Raw genomic sequence first — 23,044 nt, forward strand, 5'->3', positions numbered from 1 at the left:
CGGTTAAGAAGTGGTGAAGTGATGTGTAGTAAGTGGAGCCATAGTGAAAAAAAAAAGATAAGACAGTATGTAAAGATCCAGTAAGAAACTAAAACAACATTTTCAGACTTCTTCACTTTAAAAAAAATTCTTATTTACCCTTAATTCATCACTGAAGACCCTTTATGACTTGGAATCTTTCAACAAGCTCTGCACTTATGGATTTGGGCACTGGATCCAATTCTTATCATCCTCTCAGATCCCCTCAAGCTCCATCAGATTGGATGGGAAATGTCTGTGCACAGGTCTCTCCACAGATTTTCTATGGGTTTTAAGTCTGGGCTTTGGCTGAGCCACTCAGAGACAGTCATCAAAAGAGACTTATGCCAAACCCACTCCTGCATTGTCTTGGCTGTATACTTTGGGTCACTGGCATACTGAAAGGTAAACAACCGCTAATCTCATGTCACATGCTCCAAAGCAAAGACTCCTTTGTATTTGGCTGCGTTTGGAACCGTCAAAGCCTTAGAACTCCCCTGTTCTATTCTGCACCACAAATGTTTTTTGTTGTACAAAAGGTTTCTTGGACTTGTTTGGTTTTTGTAGTAATATGTATATAGGTGAATTATATTATTTTCTAAACTCTGTCCAATCAGTTCTTTTTGCTGCAGGCAGATTCTAATTCACCACTCAAAAAATGAACTATGGATGTTGTTTGCATTACATGATGGTTTTGTGGTAAAACTATGAAATAATTTAAATTTTAGTGACATAAATAAGACAGTTTAATTGGACTAATATTATATATTGTGATTTCAAAGTTACAACTCACTCGTTTAAAATGCATTGAAGGACTTGTCCCAACATGCTTTCATTGCATAGGGCACCATTTTCAAAAGCTGTTTCATGTGCGCCTCGCAACACATAACAGAATCACCCCGAATCCATTGCCATCAACTTATTAATCAGGAGAACAGCAACATTACTCACTTCCTAAATGCATGGAAATGTTTATGTAATTTAAAAAGCAATTATTGCCAACTTGTTTTTTGACCTAAATTAGGTTTGTTACTTTTTTTACTTGGATTTACGTTTACTGTCGTGGTAACTTTAGATGGCATATGGCAAAAATGTAATGTTTGCCAAATTAATCATCTGTTCTGAATGAAAGTCTTTATTAAAAGCCAGGTAACGTGACTTGAGTTATGTTTATTTAATCCACCAATTTAAACAAAGTGAGTATAACTTGCGTACAATCAACAAACTCCAACATCATTACTACAGCTAGTTGGTGTTCATTAAATTGAACATAACTGTGTCAGGTTAATGCAACAGCCCTTAAGTACACTGAACATAATGGCGCCAAGTTAATTGAACATAACTCCATGAGGACTCATTTAATTAATCAAGTGGAATTACATTAACAACTATTATTTATTCACTATTTATTCATTCAGATTTTGTGGGAGCGGTTGACATAACTAACATAACATTTAATTTCTAGTGTATAAACACATCCCAAAAAACACATTTTTAGATGTGCATTACTGACTGTGAAATGATAAACAAAAAAATTTAAATTCCAAATGACATTTATTACACAATATAAGAAGTAAAGGGGTCTAAATACTTTCTGAAATAACTGTGGGTAGAGGAAAGTAGACAGAGGAACTCAAGAGCTTTCAGGGCGCAAAAAGGACATAATCTAATAAAATCACTGGTATGAAAGAAGTTTAAAATCGTTAACCTTGAGGAAACAAAAATTTCATCAGGCTTCTGTGAAAGAAGAGAACAACTCGAGCAATAGTGCTGCTCTGCTGCTGCTGATGGTCATGATGACAATGATACCCGGGGCTTGTTGGAAGATTCATTCTATACACTCACAAGTGATCTCTTTATATCATCTACCCTTCCCACTCAAAACCTCACATGCGGCGTGTGGGATCTCGTTTCAAACTTCATCTCAAAATTAAGCTCCACTCATCGCTGAGCTTTTGCCTGAGGTGGAGAACACCACTACTGGGAGAAAAGTGGTGCAGAGGAGCAAACGGGAGAGAAAATAAAGAGTGATAGAAGAAGTACAGAACAGCGATACGGAAAGATATGAATGAGAAGTGGAGGAGGTTCATGAAGACAGATAGAGACATGGAAGATTTTAAATGAGTTATCTACACCTGTTGGTAGGAAAAACCAGGGTGACAACAAAGATGGCCTTTATATAGCGGTAGCCAGTTGAGCTCATGGAAGATGGAAGAGAATGCAAAATAACATACAGTGAAGGAGGGAAAGGAGAGCTTTCCACTTCAAACGCGCTTTCTCATTTCTCATCTCTCACCACTGTGACATTCTTGAACACACGATACAAGTAAAAACTAATGCAAATTATCCTGCTAGGGGTTGAAAGCTTTCTCAAGACAGGTGAAAAAGTCAGTGAGGTGAAGCTAAATCATATGACTCAGAGGAAAGAGAGAAAGCCACAGAGGCAAAATAGAAGGAGTGAGTTTCAGGTGGTCCACTTACCCCAACTTCCACGTGATCCGAACCTTTGTCATCCTGTTTGTGGAGGATCTCAAAGTAGTATCGTCTGGATGACATCAGGCTGAGGGGGAAAACAAAGAGCGCTTTTCTTATTATACTGTATAACACAGATGAAATACAAAATTCCATTTCTCATTCCAAATGACAGAAAAAATACAACATACAAAAATGACAATTATTGTGTGAAGTTTGACTGAAAATGTAACAAAATTTAAGGAAACTGCTACAGATTAGGGCAAACTGTTTGACTTTAAAAGTGTGCTTGACTAAGGCATAAATAGGGTCATCAGCCAAGAACATACAGTAAGTCAGTGCTAAAGGCAAGATGGTAAAGGACCCGGCAGGGAGCCAGGATATTAGCAGCACTGGGTCCTGAAAAAAAATACTCCCTTTGAGAATATGAACAAGAAATGCATTCTCCCACGTAAACTAACATTTAACATTTATACTCGTCCCAGTATTTATCTGAAACCACTAGCTAGACTGAGTAAGGCTCTGATGTAAAGTTTACTGGCTTTGTTACTCCCAACAGTGACACACACACACACACACACACACACACACCAATGGACAATGCTTTATTCTTATCAAAAGCACATCTCAGATAATAGGCCAGCATCTGCTGCTGAATGAGAGACACACGAACACTGCTTAACACATCATTAACTTTCAACACACACACACACAAACACACAGATAAACAGTCGGACAGTGAATAACAATATGTTTTTTGTGTGGATAAAATATATTATATGGATTAGGATATGATTGGGCTAATTCTGTTTGCGGCAGCCTTGTAACTGTGAAACATTTGCTCTTGTGAACTTTGAAGTCATTTAGCTGCTCCATATTCATGTACTCTGTTTAACAAAGATATGTGATGACTTGTTCTTCTGTCTCTCTGTGTCTTGCTACGTGATGTTCCCCTTCCTCCGCTTTCCGTTTGTCTAGTGGAAAACACAGGCTTATCTTCTTTGGTTAAGTCTGTGTTTTGAATTGAAAACAGTCCTACATATGACTACATAACATGGAAAATAATACAAGCAAAGCAAACAAACGCAAATAATTCTGTTCCTTGACGCATCTTAGTTTTAGAAATAATCTTAGTTTAAAAAATGCAATCATTCAGTTTTATTTAGTTTATACAATGACAAAAGTAAAAGTTCTCCAAAAAACATCTTGTCAGAGCTTAGTGTGAGCTACTTCTTCTGTTCTACCAAAAGCGCAAAGCCCCATGAAAAAGGCAGAAAAAGCAAAGATCTAAAGCAGCAATGTATGTAGATATGATCAAGTAGAGCTCTGCTGAGAGTAATATTATCACAATACATACAGTACAAATGTCACCAAATTCATAATTGTCAAAAGTTGAAACAGATTAAAGCTGATTTACAGTTTATATAAGTGACAATGGTTCAACTGTGAAAAATGCCAAAGAAAAGAGGCCTCCAAAGTGTGAAGCTCACCTGAGAAGACAGCCCTAGAAACGCTGCTCAAATGTCAATGCGGATGTGTATGTTTTGACATGGAGAGGGTCCGACCTGGGCTGCTTAGGAGTGTTTGAAGTATTTCAGATATATGTGTAACAAAACAATTGATCCAAACACACTCATGGTAATATGTGGTATATTTCTGACAGAATACAGTGATACTATTATCTGGCATGTGCTATAGCATCTCCCTCAAGATGCCGGGCCTCCCTTGTTTATACAATGGAATGAAGAGATTATGCTTTTTCAAATTAGGAAAAAAAGGGGGTCTCTTAAAAATATAATAGATTATAGTTTAACTGAGAACCTAATCTTTCCAACATTCTGATTGCCATTCATTAACAGGTATTCTGAAAGAAATTAAACCCTGTGTATTCATCCCCCCCCCCCTTTTTTTTTTACATTCACTGCATGAGCAAAGCTTTCCTTAATATCTATGATATGAAGGAGGCACAGTAATAGATGCTTTTATTTTATGTTTATTATGTTATTTATTAGTTATTTATTAGTTATATTATTAGTTATTTATGGTTTTGGGCATTGCTGCGCTATGTATTCTTTCTATTGTTTGCTGTAAAAATAGTCTTCAATAGGTAAAAAAAAAGTCTTCAAATGAAAGTTACAGTGTAGATGCATTCTGCTGTGTATGGGTGTGTTTTCATTCCTGATGCAGTTAACTCGGTTGAAAGAGAAGGACACGGGCTAAAGGGGGATGATCACGTGTTGCCCTGTGCAAAAAATGCAGCCACATCATCCGGCTGCCCAGCGTTCTGTAACCAATAAATCACTGCAGGTGCAGGAGAACAGTGACAGTGTGGTAAGGTCACTCTCTCATGAATAGGCAACATCTCTGTGTGCTGCAGCTGAAATAGCACACAGCTAACTTAAACTGAAAGGGCTACTTTCTGCTCCTGGCACTCTGGTTGCCCTTTCCCATTGATGCAAACATAACGCCATCTCTAACCCCAAACTTTGAACTGCGTTAGAATTTAAAATAAATCAGTCTTTTGCTTTTCAACATTCACCCAGATGAAACCTTAAGTAATTGATGAATACATGGGAAAACCGAGTACTCACAATCTTTTAAACTTGAGAAGAGAGGCCAAAGGTTTGTCTGTAATAAAGGATATGTATCACATGAAAATATTACTATAAGACAAAACACAACGGGCTTTCAGAGAAGCCAATTGAATTTCACTGCCCCAACCCTCCCAAATTATATTATGGTTGACGTGTCACATCCTTCTTTTAACATCCTCAAAGAAATAATTTTTTTTTTGGTGGTTTTATTTTATTGAGTTTCTGTCCCCGAGTAGACAACTGTAGACGGTTTTAGCGAATACTAGTATATTTCCCGACCATTCATTAGATTGTCTATTTTAGCCCACAATCTGACTCCATTTGGGGGAGTGTGGGGGGGTGATCGAACATCAGAGAGGATAGAAAGAAGTCTGCTGCCACAGTGTTTGTGAGTCAAGCTGAGACACAACACACATGGAGGGCGGCACACAAATTAAAACCGACAGATACAAGCACAAAACTCTCCACTGTCAGCATTTGAGGATCTATTTTCTTCTGGCCTCATGTCGCTCTCAGAAATTCAGAAACACACACAGCAAGCTCAAAGCTCCTGAACTTCAGCAGTGACAGATTGGCAGCTCAGCCAATACAAACTTGTTTACCTATTATAAACTGCCAGCGACACACACACACACACACACACACACACACACACACACACACACACACACACACACACACACACACACACACACGCACGCCGCATGTCAGTAGTATCAACAGAGCAAAGCAAGAGAGACACAAAAAAAAACACGGGGAGATAAACAGGTGAATAACACAAAATATCAAGTGCTATTAACATTCTGTACCATTCTGTGTTTTGTTTAGCAATTTATTTTACTGTGAATCAAAGTCTTTTTGTGTGGCAATGCAATAACAATTTCATTGTTGCTTGATTTAATATAGTTTCCCTGTTGAGGTGAGACGTTTGTCGAGTCCTGCGGGAGTCACCGTCTAGTTGTATGCTAATAGTTATGTATTTCCTTTTATAAAATGTGTTTGCTTTCTTTGTGTCTGGCTTTTGTTTTCAATTCAGTGTAAAAAAGGGTTATTAGGAGAGGGATATTAATCACGATCCTTCCAGAAAAAGATGTTTGTGTTTTTTTAATGGCATATAAAATTAAGAAATATGACTTTACTTCAAAATTCTTATCTTAACTTCCAGAGGGAAAAATGGAGCAGAAGAGCGACGAAGGTGTTTGCATGTGTCTGTGTATGTGACTGGTCACACTAGTCTTCCTGTGATGGATAACGAGGCAGGCTTTGGTTGAAAGAGATGAAGAGAGAGAGACGGGCAGAAGGAAAGATGAAGGGGAAGCGATAAATAGCAAATGAACAGCAGAAACAGAGAGGGAATTATAAATGCTTTCTGTATCTTGAAAGGAAAAACACATTACAGTGAATATCACTGAGACATAATTTCATATAAAAATACGCCAGAAGGAAAAAAACCATAAAAGAGCAAGCGAAGGGCAAATGAGAGATGGAAGAGGAAAGAATAGCTATTAGCGTGTGACTCACAGGATGAGTAGAGGACACAAAACAAGAGTCTAATTGCTTGACTAATTTGATTCTTTGTTTCCAGTTTCCCAGAGAAAAAAATCTTCACTGGGCTGGATAACTCAAAACGATACTGTTGGAGCCAAACAATATTCCAAGAGTATCAATGTTGTCCAAAGTCTGCTGGATATAAAATATGAAATATTTATTTGGCTTGAAACATATAAAAAGGAGTTTGTATCCGCTGAGAGAAAGTTTTCTTTGACAAGAATCTTGAAGAAACTTCTTGGACTTTGGGTGTATCTAAAGAAATATGTGAAAAGACTGAAGACAGACAGATTGACACATTCATAGACACATTCCTTCTGTATTACTAACCTGATTTGCAGCGAGCAGAACTGAAGGGAAATAAAGACGGTTCACTCTCTGCCCTTGTTAAATACTGGTCTTCCTACTCTTCTTCTCCCTTCACACTGTCTCCTATCTGCCTGCTGGCTACACCAATTTCCTCCTTCTCCTTTTCCAATATCTACTCTCCTTTTCCAACTCAATTTCTCATTATTGCTATCTGACTGTCACCCTGTCCCCATGTGTCCCTCACTCCTGCCCAATTTCTCCCTCTCTTAATACCCACAGGTGGCCTTTAAATAAAAGCCTGTGCTTGGCGAGTGCTCTCCTCTCAACTACATTAATGATACCAGTGTTTAATGCTGCCCCAAGGAGACGCCCAAACTTCACATTTCTCCCCTCACACTCTCTCCCCACTTCACTCCATTCCTCATGCATTCTTCTAATCCATCAGAGAGTTATCATGCTGCTCTTCCCTGCAGCCTCAATAAATCCTCTTTCTTCCATCCCCTCGCGCTGCTTCGTCCCCCTTCGTTACTGCTTCATCCCCTCCTCTTTACCTCTTTTTTCCTCTATCTGTTCCATTGTTTCTCTCCAACAATTCTTGCACATCACTTCTCCCTCTATCTACCACATCCAATTTGCCCATATATAATTATCTAATAAAGCCTTATAGCATCACTATCTACAGTGCTTTTTCCTCTTAGCTCCATCACTTTACTCCTTTTTCACTTTCAGCCTGTGCTAACTCTCCCCCTACTTACTTTACTAGCCTGAATACATGAACATGTGAGCGGATAAAAGAACATACAGTATCTCACAATGCTCTGCCAAGGTTTATGTGTTGTACCACACTCAGATGCAGATTTTTGTTACAGCAAAGTGCAAGTACAATTATTGCATTATGCTGCAATCATACAATTGTAAACCAGGCTGTATTGTATTTGTTTTTATTTCAGTCAACATATTCCAAAACAAAAGAGAGTGTGCAAACCCTGTTTGCTTTCTCATCGATCCACAGTGGTCATGCATGAACACATGTGCCTAACTATTGATCTCTTCTCCTGACATGTTGACAAATCTATGGATATTCACTAAGTCACTTCGCATACAGTTTACAAATGCCCCTCCCAATATGACCAGAATGTAATACTCAGACTGAGCTGAACCTCATTTTTCTCTCTGTGTCTCTAATCATATTCGGCCAGAAGCAGCCACTTCGGTTGTACTCATGCATTAGCGCCAATCAGATGTCTTTCACAGCTCAAGAGATATGCATCAACACCCCAAAGATATTTTGGTGAAACCTAAGCCCCTACACACATTGTACACACAGAGACACTCAAACATACATGTAAATGTGTGTCTCAGCAGGCTCCCATCGCTCAAAAAAACAGATGGCAGAGTGATGGCCTGAGGGAAGAAAGTGGGACAGAGAAGTCTGCAGCTTGCTTCAGCTGCTACTGTGTAGATACCTTGAACAGAGAGTGGTTAGAATCATTGCAGGTATTCACTGCCAAATACACACATACAATCACATATTACTGAATACATAGATAGATATACAGTAACAAGGTGCTAGCCATAGAGCAGTTGCAAAATTCAGTTCCTCTTTTGAATTAATCAGTATTCCTAAGATGTCATGGGAACAAGTACTCTACTCTTCTCTCTTTAAATGCTTGAGTCCCCTCACCAGCTAATAGCCCACAGTACTTAAATGATTCAATTATAGATACTGAGCGATTCCATAGTGAAATAACTGGTCATTCTCTACTAGTTTTCCATCATTGTTGCTGGAAAAAGCACGGTTAACTCTCTGCTTCCAACTATTATTGGCCTTTGGAGGTTTTCTGTTAAGTCGAGTGTATAGAAAATAAACAGGGGTGTTTGTAGCATGTAAGTATCAAAATAAAAGGGAAAGAAAGATGAAAGGGCAGAAGGGGACAAAGTTGAGAGAAAAAAAAGACTTAAAAAGTAAGATGGCATAAACTTTTATATGTACACGCACACAAAGAAAGAACACACATCAACGCCTACGTGTCTGTGGAGGATTGGGCGTAAATGTCATTTCCCGCAGTTTGTGAACTGAAAGCTGCTCCTTCAAAATGCCAGCTGCGGCATCACTGATAACCTTGGAATCAGCTTCTGCCTTCCCTCCTCAACATGCCACTGTCAAAGGTCAACAGTAGCCATTTTTGATTTCAATCGTTACACCTGAAGATGAAAAACTTGCCACACTAAAACTTTGTGTTTGAAAACTCTTCGACAGAAGCAGATGCAGGCTAATGCTCAGTCTTGGCAACTCTGATGACTCTTAACTCACACACCCTTTAACTGACAGTTAACATCAGCCTTATTCTCACTATGCTGGTGAGATTCTGCCAGTGCTCATTAGCTCCCAATATCTTTTAAAACAACATCCCCTCTAATCTTTCACTGTGGGTCACATCCTAGTCTTAGCTGCTGAAAAGCCTGACGTCAAACATGGCATCAGACCAGCTCTGCATGCAACTAAGCACTGTGCAGTTTATAGATTTTTAGCAAATGTCAATCTCCCTGATGTTGTCTATTTAGCCCGAGGCTCTGTAGCTGTGTAAGAGAGCAGAGATGGTGTTGACAGGGTTATCTGAGTTCCTCATCTGTCTACTTCACTGTCACCAATCAAGCTATTGTGACAGCACCTAGCAGGCACTGCCAAAGCATCAGTTCACAGGTGCGAGTAGGGGCGGACACAAAGAATTAGACAGTTAGAACGAGACCTTTCAAACTGACACAGCTACTATATTATTTTAACTGTCCAGACAACAGATTGGTCCCATCAGAAAGAAGCAGCTTTTCGATGCTTCTTGACGCAGTTCAGACTGGGTGTTTTAAGGTTACCTTTGTTTTGTGCTAAATTGATTAACTGTGTAGACAACCACACATGTGAAAAGCTGCCAAATATTATTTCCCAGAGAGTGATGTAGTGCTGTGAAATTGCATTTTTTTCCTGGTCAACAGTGGTACGTAACTGCCAGTTATTCATTTTCCTTCCCTCAAATAATCAATCACTGATTATTTTCCTTCCATTCATTAGTACATACATAAAATGCTGGAGCAATTAAAAGTGGTTTTGATGGCTCTTAATACTTTCCACTGGAAAAAAGTACTTATCTTCACATGGATTAGTTTTAATGAGATGGAATCACAACAGAGAGAAGAAATGTGTAGTAAGAGAAGACAGAGGGATGTTGATTAAGAAAGTTGGAATAAAACAGATACAGCTAGAGGAACAAATACTTTCCATCTTCAACTTTTACTCTGTAAACTTTAGAATTAGCACATAGGCAAAACTATTTGCCCTCTATACACACACACACGCACGCACGCACGCACACACACACACACACACACACACACACACACACACACACACACACACACACACACACACACACACACACAATACTTTGAGTCATTACCTCCAGGTGGCCATATGCAGGTGGTATGGATGACTACCAGATCTCCCTAACAGGTGTACTGAACATTTCCATCCACCCCATATATTTTACAGTCCATCTAGTAAGAGCTTTCACATGCCACAGCGATTGGAAACCCACACCCAAAACAAGTGGAAGAGGTGAAAAGGTGTTTGAAGAGAAGCCTAATTTCTGTCAGTCTTTGAAGTGTCTCTGCCGCGTGGTCTTCACACTACAGCACATGTACACACAGGAAGCTTCTACTCTTTTCCCACCTCCTTTCCCCATGTAGGAAAAAGGGAGCAAGCTATAAAAAGTGATTGACAGAAAGAATGAGAGGCTGATGGGAAAATGTGGCATAGTTTAGATGAGCGTAGAGCACCTGAAAACCTTGAATGCAGTCATGCAGGACGCAGAGTAACCACACAGGGACTGAGGATGTTTAGATTTTGTATTTAGTGGGTTTCAGTAGCCTATGACTGCATCACGCAGAGACCTTCAACGGCCGAGGGAAGTGTTTCAAGTGAACCCCTCAACAACGATATGTTTCATTCCCTGACAATATGATTCGACCCTGCAGCAGTCATTAGTCACTGTTCACTCAGCTCTACTACAGTCGGCTGTACAGCTCCAATGAACCGAGACGTATAAATAACCACAGTCCAAAGTGTGAAAAAACAAACAAACAAACAAGCAAATCACAACCTTTCTACAGAGGGAGTGTGTCTGCTGTGTTCTGGACATCTGAGTTCAATTACATATTTAAAAGCTGTTCTTTGATCAGTTTTCCTCCAACTCCATACTTTATGCTCTTCAGATTTGTCCCATTTCATCCTGTTCTGCACCCAATATGAAAATTAGAAACAGTAGCACATAAACTCTGCGAGCTGTTTTAAATCACAATGTTGATTAAGGTTGTGTGCAGAATTTAACTGTGGTAGAATGCAGTTAGTAAACAGGCTCCAATAGCCCTGAAGTTTTTCTCCAATAATAAATTGCAACAGAGAATCACGCTGCCAGGGGCTAGCTGTAGCCCTGTGTGTAATGACAAATCATTTTCATTGTTGCTTTCCCAGTACAAAATTGAGTAACACCTACGTCATTTCATTTTGGTCAGTTATTTTTAATTTTTATCAGGTGTATAAATGTTTTGAATTACAAGGTGATATCTGACTTATATATTGCTATAAAGTCAGTATGATGCTATTTTGTTTAGGAAATGTTCTGTTCTGCTCTACTAATTTGCTCATTTCAATTCTATCTATGTCATCTAATTTGAAGAGTGTGATTTCATGAATGCATGGAAACTAATCCTGCTGCACACACAATTTTCCACGCTCAGGAGCATATCAGCTTTTCTATAGACAGGTTGCGTGTAATGGTGCATGAGGGATGTATGCTGCACAGTGCGGCAATAGGGAGCATGTGGAAGATGACAAATGTGCCTTTGCTTTCTGGATGCTTCAATAAAGTCATTAGATGCAGAGAGGGACTTCAAATGATATGGAAGCACGTGCACATTAATGCAGTAAGGTATGTGTTGGCTTGCATTCAAAAATATCAGTTATTAAAAACACCCACACACAGAGATATCAAAACAGACTTTGCCTAATTATTTCAAGCAAGACAGCTATGCACTGTTTCACACATTTCCTTTAAAGCTTGTCATTGATAAAATTAGTCATTAGCCCCATTCACACCGGAAACCTCACATAATTTTAGACTGTTTTATCTCTAATACACCATATTTCATGGCCTGATGTTGGAATGTCACTTCACACATCAAGGTAGATAATAATAAAAGATTTGCAGAGTAGATAGTAAACAACAATTGGTGTGTATGTAAGGAGGTATCACTGTTTTATCGGCTTCTCAGTGAGGTAAGAGACAACGCAGCAGCAGCTTCACTTGAGTGGGCTGTTTTATAACTGGCAGTTTGCCTGAATTGTAAAAACTATGCTTTAACACATGAAAACACACCCCGTCCACACAAAAAGACATGGTAACAGATCACAAAACTTGCAATGTCACAATTACATTTCTGGAACAACTTTTTTAAAGCTTCTGCTGCTACACTTGGTTTACTCTGTTGTCTTGCTGAACCCAAGACGCTTGTCAAACAGCAAGGGAAAATAGAAAAACTTTCAACAGCCTCATCCTCTCTCTACTTTTTCTCCTTCTACTTCATCTTTTGTCATCTTACTTGTAGTCTGGTTAGCCTGTTGTGCTAACCAGGCCTAATTCATTCGCTGCACAAACACTCATATTTGCCCCATTATGGTATTAATGAATTTTCATTCATTTTATAAAATGCGTGTGTGTGTGTGTCTGTGTGTGTGTGTTCGCAAGTATATCTGTATGTAAAGGCAGAATGTGCAAACGATGTATGCTTTATAATGAGCAACAAAGATTCTATTGTGAATTTTGTGCATCTTAATAAACCTCAGAATAATACATAATTATAAACAGGTATGATGACACATTGACATTTTCACATTAAGTGTCAACAAAGCATAGGATGGACAATATGTATTACAAAAATGCTATATTGTTTTAGTAGTTTGGGGATTGTGTTCTTCTTCCCATCATGTATGGAACATGACATGACCGAGTAACATTGTTTAATTTAAACTTTTTTTTATCCTTTCGGCTTATCCCGTGAGTTCAGGGTCACCACAGTGGATCATTGTCCGCATGTTGATTTGATGCCCTTCCTGACACAACATGGCATGCACAGCTGGGGATGGGAAAGGGCTGTTGGGGGTTCAGTGTCTTGCCCAGGGACACTTCGACATACCAGCTAAAGTACTAATTAAAACATTAAGTACATATCAAAATAATAATTCTGATATATATTCTATTTATATTTTTTAATAAATGTTTATTTGAATATTTAGCCAAAAACATGTTCTGATGTCAGACTTCAATGGTTTGTTTGACGTTTTTACAGTATATTTATCCTAATTTGACATCCAACAACAAGAGGGCACAAATCTTCTTGTGCCAGTCCCAAGTCTGGATATATGCAGAAGGTTGTGTCAGGATATATAACATAAACGACATAAAACACATGCCAAATTAAATCAGAATCTGACTCCCATACCTGATCGGTCGGGGCCTAGGTTAACAACGACGGGTCAGATAGAAGAGAGAAAGAGTATCATGAAAAGAGTATCAGACGGGTTGAAGAGTCTGAAGCTGGAAATTGAAAGTGTGATGTTCAATGTTGTTAGTGGTTATGTCCCACAGGTAGGGTGTGAGTTATAAGAGAAGAAGAAATTATGGAGTGAGTTAGATGAAGTGATGCAGAGCATCAACAGAGGTGAGAGAGTGGTGATTGGTGCAGATTTCAATGGACTTGTTGGTGAAGGGAACAGAGGTGATGAGAATGTGATGGGCAGGTTTGGTCTTCAGGACAATAACACAGAAGGTGGTAGACTTTGCAAAGACGATGGAAATTGCTGTAGTGAACATTTTCTTCCTGAAGAGGAACACAGGGTGATATATAAATGAGGAGGTAGAAGCAATCAGGTGGACTACATCTTGTTTAGAAATGGTAATCTGAAAGAGATCAGTGACTGTAGAGTATTGCTAGGGGAGAGTGTAGCCAGACAACACAGGATGGTGGTGTGTAAAATGACTGGTGGTGAGGAAGATGAAGATGAAGTGGTGGACAAAGGACTAACGTTGTGCAGTTTTCACGGAGGAGGTGAGACAGGATCTGGTTGGTCAGAAGGTGCTGCCAGATGACTGTACCACTACAGCTAATGTGATCAGGGAGACAGGTAGGAGGGTACTTGGTGTGTCTTTGGAAAAAGGAAAGTGGAAAAGGAAAAAAGGTGGTGAAACGAGGAAGTTCAGGAGGGTATACAGGGAAAGAAGCAGTGGGACAGTGAGAGGACTGAAGAGAGGAGACAGGAGTACAGGGAGATGCAGGGTTTCTCACTAGTTTGTTTAACAAGATCTTGGATAGTGAGAGGATTCCTCTGGCAGGGATCCTCTCACTATTCAGAGCTGCGGCAACTACAGAGGAATAAAGCTGATGAGCCAAACAATGAAGTTGTGGGAAAGAGTAGTGGAAGCTGGGCTAAGGGCAGAGGTGAGTATTTGTGAGCAGTAGTATGGTTTCATGCCTAGAAAGAGTACAACAAATTCAGTTTTGCTTTGAGGATGCTGATTGAGAAGAATAGAGAAGGTAATAGGTAGTTGCATTGTGTCTTTGTAGATTTAGAGAAAACGTTTGACAGGGTGCAGAGAGAGGTGCTGTGGTATTGTATGAGGAAGTCTGGAGTGGCAGTGAAGTATGTTAGAGTGGTGCAGGACATGTATGAGAGCTGTAAGACCGAGCTGTGAGGTGGGCTGTAGGTGTGACAGAGGAGTTCAAGGTGGAGGTGGGTCTGCATCAAGGATCAACTCTGAGCCCCTTCTTGTTTCCTCTGGTGATGGACAGGCTGACAGATGAGGTTAGACAGGAATCTCCATGGAGTATGATGTTTGCAGATGACATTGTGATTTGTAGTGAGAGCAGGGAGTAGGTGGCAGAAAATCTAGAGAGGTGGCGGTCTGCTCTGGAAAGCAGAAGAATGTAGCTTAGTAGTAGTAAGACAGAATACATGTCTGTCAATGAGAGGGACCCAGGGGAACGGTGAGGTTACAGGGAGCAGAGGTGCAGGACTTTAAGTAGTAAGGGTGAACAGTTCAGAGCAACAGAGAGTGTGGAAAAGAGGTAGAGAGGCGTGTGCAAGCAGGTTGGAACAGGTGGAGAAAAGTGTCAGGTGTGTTGTGTGATAAAAGAGTATCAGCGAGAATGAAAGGAAAGGTGTTCAAGACGGTGGTGAGACCAGTGATGTTGTTCGGCTTAGAGACAGTGGCACCGAAGAAAAGACAGGAGGCAGAGCTGGAGGTAGCAGAGCTTAAGATGTTGAGGTTCTCTTTGGGAGTGACGAGGATGGACAGGATCAGGAATGAAGACATCAGAGGGAAAGCTCATGTTAGATGTTTTGGAGATAAAGTCAGAGAAGCCAGATTGAGGTGGTTTTGACATGTTCAGAGGAGAAACTGCGAATATATCAGTAGAAGGATCAGGTAGAAGTTAGTTGGTGTGAGTGAGAGGATGCAGAGGAAGGGTTAGATGGTGAACCCTGAATGGGAACCACCGAAAGGAAAAGAAGAAGAAACAATGTTTTGAGGTCAAGTTCAGGATTATCCTGTTTGGCTTATGTTAACTCAGATCATTCAATCCTCAGATAATTTTTCAGCGTGTCCACTGCATACCTACAGTCTCATCACTCATCCAATCCGAAAAATGTGGAAACCCAAGGGAATATTAATGCTGTAGCTACGTGCTATTGCTGCTGTATTTCATGCATCAAATACATCAGAAATATTTCCTCATCCTCATCAGAATCCTATGACAGTGATATCGCACTGATATAACACAAGCTGTTGACTTATATGTAATAAATATAATGGATATGAATTTGGAGCAAATAATATGATAAAGAAGTAGATAATTTGTTTAAATGTACAGCATAGGCTATACAAGGAGAAATAATTTCTACTCTAATATCTCAGTAATTGTTAACCCTTGTATTGCAAATAAGTCATGTAGCACATTGTTTTGGAAAGAAGTTTTCCTAATGAGCTATTCCCTCTTTATTGCTGTCATAGTGCCGCATGGCTCTGATGACACATATCTGAAATATGCACAATTAACATTTTCTAATTATTTGAGGTTTTCTACTACAACCAGCTTGACTATGTTAAATTTGTTTTGTCTATGTTCGCTGAGTTTTCACAGCAGACTTAAAGTACTTCACAATCTTCATTTACCATTTTTGTAAATGAAACTTTCCCACAAATCATGTGGAACAGGAGCCCTCTATGGCAATTTTAGTATTGTTGATTATGTTAACAATAAATTCTTACAGACATGCAGATGCTCACAAGCAGGTGCCACTACTCAAACAAAACAAATTATTTTTTAGGCTTTTATTTTTACACAGGCCAACAATATGTAGCGCAAAACAGATCATGTATGTATGTATGTATTCCTGTATGTGATTTTATATTAATTGTATGCTGTCATGCTGTGATATACATTGACCTACACTGCACTCACATCACTCACTTTCAGCAAAATGATTTTGAAAGCAACAGATTTTTAATTTACCCTTTTCTCCCATGTGTTCATCAGCTTGTACTGTTTATCCTTAAGAGTTAAAATACAGGCGTCTGTAGTAAAGAATCTTCACTGTGCGTGTGTGTGTGTGTGTGTGTGTGTGTGTGTGTGTGTGTCTGTGTGTGTGTGTGTGTGTGTGTGTGTATGTGTGTATGTGTAAATAATTTAAAGCAGGACCCCACAGTCTGCATTTCATCCAATCAGGCAAATGTGGGAACCCAAAGGAATTGGATGTGTTCTCATCATGTCAACGTAACAATGACTTTAGGCTGCAGATCAGTGCTCATGTTAAATTAGCTTTTATGCATACAGCTCTCAGCAATTAAGGAAAGAGCTACTGTATGCTGAATTTGAGAGGACTGTGCAGCGCAATATATTCTCATCTTTCATTTAGAGAGAGAGACAGAGAAAGACTGTTCTAATCTTCTAGACCGACACCTGATGAGCCCACTGTAATGAGTTAATTTATACACACATGGAAGTACATATCCACACATGGTTCCTTTTTCTAATGTACTTACACATAGCACAATTGGTATAGCTACCTAAGAGGTAGAGGGACACTTTATCAGCCACAAGGACCAGTCCTAAGAGATTCTCCAGTGAAGGTGTGCACCTGTCAAGTTCACTATTAGATGTTAACAGGGCTTTTTTGTTCTCTGTACTGGGTTGAGAGTGAAATAACCGAGCCATTAAGAAATGTGTGTGGTTGTCACAGGTACTTACTGAACAGACTTGGAGGACTGGGACCTGAACTTGCTGAACTCGCCTGGAGCAGTCCACTCTGTACCCAGCTGAAACACACAAGTCCAGAGACACATATCAGAGAGAGTGCGAAAGAGAGAGTGGATAGAAAGAGAGTAAGCATGGGAGCAGAGGATAACAGCAGCATAAGAAATGTTCAAGCAGACTGAATAAACTTTGTCAGCAAAAAAAAAAAAAAAAACAGTAACCTCAGAAGAAGGTAGAGCTCATTGGCCAGTTTGTAATTCAAAAACAGACATTGGTGGTTTGAATAGAATGCTATAAGATCCTGATCACTGATCAGAAAGATTAACTGAGAAAACAACATAAAATGCCCCAAAGTAACACTGAGAGTCAACCAAGAGGCATGTTTTAATAGAGAAAGCAAGCAAATAGACAAGAGCTAATGGCTATAAACAGACAGAAATTGAGAAAGAGTGATTCCCTGCCAGTACTGGCTCTTAGACGACAGCTCATCAGGACTCCTGGGGCTCCAGTTTCAGCCTGCGGTCAAATCGGTGCCCATTCATTTCCTCAGCAAGCCAACGCAACTAATTAGGGCCCCTGCTGCTGCTGATCCATAATGAAAGAATAAGGCTGCAGTCACAGTGGGCCTGCCTTTAATTGTTTGTGCTGGCCACGCTTCTGGTCAGAAAGTCTTGTGGCAAGTGGTGACGACAGATCACAAGAGCCTTTCAAGCTGTAAATGGCTGCTGAGCCTCACTCTGGGTGCCACAATATTTTCACAGAGAACCTCAAGCACAGTAATGCATACCTTCAACATAACAACACACACACATAAATGGCAATTATGGATTGGCATCTCTGAACATGTTTGCTGGCAGAAGAAGAGAGCCACTATATGACGAAAGCCTCATAAACATGCACTAATGTCTTTCCAAAATCAAGCAGTGCCCCTGGTAGTGCTGAAGCATCTGAGAGTCTCTGTAAAGCAGTTGGCTGGAGAGGAGGAGGACACAACGTGTTCTACTGTTCCTTCACTCCGGAACCTGCAGCATGCTGCTGAAGTCTCCTCACATATTCCTCCTCTGGCACAGAAGATTGAAGAAATCACTGGTAGAGTATATTTAAATGAAAAACTTAGGAAGGTAACACTCTCCAAATTTACATTCCAAACTTAAAACTTAAAAAATGAGAGACACTACACACTTTTCTTTTAGGCTAAAACACAGTCAACTGTGGATGGTCATCTGTTGGTTTGTTAATTTCATACGCTCTCACGTTAAGTCAATAGTAACATTGACTCACAGTTGACTCTTGAGGAAACAAATTTCAAAGATAGTAAAATGTGATTGCTCTTTCAGCTTTTGGAGTTCTTTAGTGAAACTGTAATAGCTACATTTTCTTTTCTGTAACAAAGACACGGCAGTGCAGCAATGTGGCTGAATGATGTGTTTCTAATAGTTTTTGGTCAACAATGCAGGTCTATTGCACAGATGAATTACCTAATTCAGGTACTGACATTATGAAGAGCAAATTCATCTTGATGGGATTTGATGGGAAGAACAAAAATGTACAAAATCACCAGCCTTAACAATTAAATCTTGTAGTCTTCAGTCACAACCAACACTGACTCCAGTTATCAGATTTCCAGTAAAATTTAGATTTTGAGCAGCTTTCCAGACCTAGGCTGAGTTGTAAAAGCACAGCTCCACTTTAAGCATTTGCCCACCACAAGTTTCAAGGCTCCACTAACTTGCTGTCTCAGTGTAAGTCGCCTTACTCAACCTACCTCCAGGTGACTTGTGTGCAGTTTTCTTAAAAATCACGATCCATTTTCTAATATTTTTATGATGTTTAAATTGGAAGGTTGCACAAAATTCACAGGGATTAGTTGAATTAACTGTTGCAATCAAAATATTGAAAAGTCCTGGAGGAGCTGATTAGTACACAAACCAATGTTTGGTCCACGGACCACAGGGTCAGGGCTTGATCCCCAGTCCCGGCTATATGTTGAAGTGTCCCGGGGCAAGACACTGAACCATAAACAGCCCATTCCCAACCCCAGCTGTGCCGTGCCGGTCCAAGCCCGGTAGAAATTGGGGAGGGTTGCGTTAGGAAGGGAATCCAGCATAAAAACTGTGCCAAATCAATGTGGCTGTATGTGCCAAATGATTCGCTGTGGCGACCCTGAACTCACAGGATAAGCCGAAAGGACAAAAAAAATAAAAAAATTAATCAACATCAGTCACAATACTACCACAGTTTTTGTGTACTCTCTGCACGTCACACTTGTTGCTTGTATGTAAGACAATACAGTTTTACACTGTGAAAGTTGTCTTGAACACATACTGCACTGTAACACTTTTTCTACATAAATAAATAAACTGTAACTCACTCTTTAAGATTTCATTATGTTTTGTTCATCTCATCCTAAAGGACAATGAAGACTGCAGAAAGTAGTGCAGTAGAAAGCTAATTTGAGCTCGTCTCTCTCTCAAAAGAATTATCATTAAAATAAAATTTATGTCACTGCTGTTGGTTACTTGAGAAAAGTAAAGTTATTTAAGTTTCAGTGAATCTTAAATAACTGTGACGAATCGTAGCTGAATGCAGCAGAATGTAAAAAGAGACAAGCACTGGGACCTGAAAATTGGCACACTGAAGGACCTGTTGTTAATCAAAGTGTGATCACATAGCAGAGGCAGCATTGCAAAGAAATAATCTCCGCAAGTCGTGCTATCTCTTGGTGACTCTAAATAAGTATTTGAATATTCTCCTGTAAGTGAAAATCTGTTTTTAGCCATGAAACATCATCATTTCATTTGTTTTCACAAAATATTTTACAATACATGGTTTTGTCAAAAGTAGAAAAGACATTATGGGGCTTTTTTTAAAAGGACAAAATGTGCTGTACCTCAACTATCCAATGATAGTGGTAGACTTTCTGCAAGGTGTGCACATGCGGTATAGACGTATGAAACAAATGTACACACTCACAACCAGTCACTTCACTTAAAACGCACAACTCACTGTGATTTTGTCACATTTTTCACCCACTTGAGATGTCTCCTGTGAGAACTTGGAGATCCAATTTCTTAAACTTAAAGCAGACAAACAACCCAGACATACGCCAACCTTGCTCTAATGTAAGATCTCTCTTTTTTTTCTTCTCCCAGTATGTGTGTCTGTGTGCACCTCTAGAAAAGTAATTTCAGATGGCCACTGGCCCTGAAACACTGAAAGTGAAACACAAAACAGGTCAAGAAATATAAGAAATATGAGTGCAATGGAGCAATGGAGATGTTACTCCTCATTCCATCAACTCATTTTTTTCTGTACAGTCTTATCTCACCACGTGAGAAGAGAGAGGTAATAGAGAAGCAGCTGACCTGTGGTGTTACTTCAGAGCAGGCTGTTCTCTTTTACTCTACCTCATTCAATGTGTTTTTCCAAATGAACTTGAACTACAAAGTTTTAACCACCAAGAGCAGACTTGGTACAACAACACTAAGATTAGTGACACCGCTCACGTGACTTTCTAGCATGTGCACACTGTCACGTACAGTAGGCAAGGTATAAGCACAATGACGTGGAAGGTGTTAGGCCTGTATACTTCTACAGTGCATTCAAGCAACCCGTTGCCATGTTGATACTGTAGGAAACAAAAAAATAAGAAACTTGAGATGTTTGAGAGAAAAATCCTGATGCAGGGTATTCTAATCGAAATATTGGCCACATTGCAGTTAGCTGTGACACTGCCCTGGCATTTCACACGGGGGCTCACCTGAGTAGAGCAGGCCCATTATTGATAAGCGATATCTGTGGTTTTCTGTGCTATAGCAAGCAAAGGACCTGTTGCAACCAAGAAGGCTGCAGACACAAATGGTGATTGTCTTTTTCCCTGCTGACACTAACAGTCACCAACTCTGCTCCTTAATTTAAAGCAACCTGATAGTGATACTTTTTTCATTTCCCAATCCTGATAACTTTACTAAGCAATCAGAAAAAATCTCTATCACTAAATGCCTCCTGCTTCTGATTCGAACCAGTGTGTGTGTGTGTGTGTGTGTGTGTGTGTGTGTGTGTGTGTGTGTGTGTGTGTGTCTACCAGGTCCATCAACCATGTGACCTCAGCTCTTCCAGCCTTCCTGGGACTTCGTCCTTCTCCTTGCTTTTGGTGCCTCACTCCAATTGAGCTGGATCTCAATCTTGGCCTCAAGTGACATCACTAGATACAATTAATCAGATTTTGAGCAGCTCCCTGTGCAGCCACAAAATTCTGTAAATTCTTTTTTACAGTATTTCCACATGACCCAAGTTTTAGGCATTTGCCAGCAAGATTCTGTCTGTCTCACCTCAGCCAACCTAGCTCCAGATGACTGACACAAACCTGTTTGCTAACATAGGTTTACATTTTAGTTAATAAACGCTCCGCTAAATGTCAAGTAAATTGACTTAATGACTACATTTAAGTAGAAAGACAATAATAAGACTAGGTTCTGATGCTGATAAACTGATGTTTGGCTCTAGTATTATGTGTCTATTTGCACATAAGATGCCTGTTATACTATAGAACGTGGCATTTGGACAACAATTGATTTAAACAACTGTGGATTTTTGTTAATACCACCAGCACCTAATAATTATCAGTCACAATACTATAATTACTTCCTTTTGTATTATCTCCATATCTCACTGCTGGGCCAGTTTGCATCTCTGCAGTAGCTTCTTCTGCCTAACATTTACTTACTCCAATAGTCTAAAAATATTTTTTCTTGTCTCTTCTTTTTGCTCCATGTTTGTTTTCCTCTCTTTCCTCCACTTTGTGTTTCTTCCTTTCTTCCACATGTGTGAAGAGTGTGTCCAGGTCTTGAGTCATTCCTCTTTTCCGGTCTTCAAGGTGAAGAGGAAGTCATGTCACCTGAAGTATGCACAATGTCATCCTGATCATATAGTCCATGAATCATGTGTATAATCTATAATGTCGTCATGATTGCCAATGATTTAAATCCACTATGTTCCTAAGTTATTTGATTTCATTTGATCTAAATGATGCCACTGGTCTGATCACGATCAACCCATTGACTGATGTTTGTCCCTTCTTAAAGGGAATCAAAGGCTTTCCTCATTTTTGTCATAAAATCTAACTGCATATACTTAAAACTGGCTTGAATCCTGTAATACTTCGTAGTTATCCCTGTGAGCGTTTTTACTGCTGTCAAAGCTTTATTATCAATGGGTTTTTACACAGCTGTCGAGGTAGTTTGAATCAAAAATTGTGCAAGAAGAAAACAAGCAGACATAGAGGTGCTTCATGTTGTGATAAATTGCCTTAAATCTCCATCAGTTTGAACATTTTAGTCTTGTGGGCATGAATTATTTTTATCTATTTCTTTCCAAAATTGATTAGTGGATGTATTTTAACTTAAAACTTAAAAAATGAGAGACACTCTACACTTGTCGCAGAATAAACTCCAAAAATCTACTATTTTTGGACAGATGTTGCTACAGTACTCGAAGTACTTGAAGTACTCAAATTCAGTCATTTCCACTGTCTTTTCCTTCCGTGGCATGTCAAAATGACTTTTCTGAAAAAATATATAGAAAACATGCATCCATCTTTATCACTGTTTTCAGATCATCATTCCAGAACCAACTCTCTCGTATAAAGTGCGTACATTGAAATCCTTATTACCACATTAACTGCTGTATAGTTTAATGTTTAGTTTGGCACAGTTCTAAATTAGTTCCTGCTACTAACACAG

General features: G+C 39.5%; 1 protein-coding gene across 4 annotated transcripts in view; it reads right to left on the reverse strand.

The window, feature by feature from the left end:
• b4galnt4a (beta-1,4-N-acetyl-galactosaminyl transferase 4a) overlaps positions 1-23,044 on the reverse strand; it is a 136,988-nt gene that overhangs the window by 24,539 nt on the left and 89,405 nt on the right. For 3 of the 4 annotated variants that reach the window (XR_010914244.1, XM_067502247.1, XM_067502244.1), the window contains exons 7-9: positions 17,298-17,365; positions 14,077-14,196; positions 2,500-2,578 (exon numbers count right to left, since the gene is read on the reverse strand). Coding sequence is in view for 3 of the 4 variants with exons in the window: in XM_067502247.1 (XP_067358348.1) it covers positions 2,500-2,578; positions 14,077-14,196; positions 17,298-17,365 (267 nt within the window). In the remaining variant the exon portion in view is untranslated. The remainder of the gene's footprint in view (positions 1-2,499; positions 2,579-14,076; positions 14,197-17,297; positions 17,366-23,044) is intronic. The other variant, XM_067502245.1, reaches the window with a different exon arrangement.

This window comes from Channa argus, chromosome 4 (genome assembly GCF_033026475.1).
Source record: "Channa argus isolate prfri chromosome 4, Channa argus male v1.0, whole genome shotgun sequence".
In the NCBI taxonomy this organism is placed as follows: Eukaryota; Metazoa; Chordata; class Actinopteri; order Anabantiformes; family Channidae; genus Channa; species Channa argus.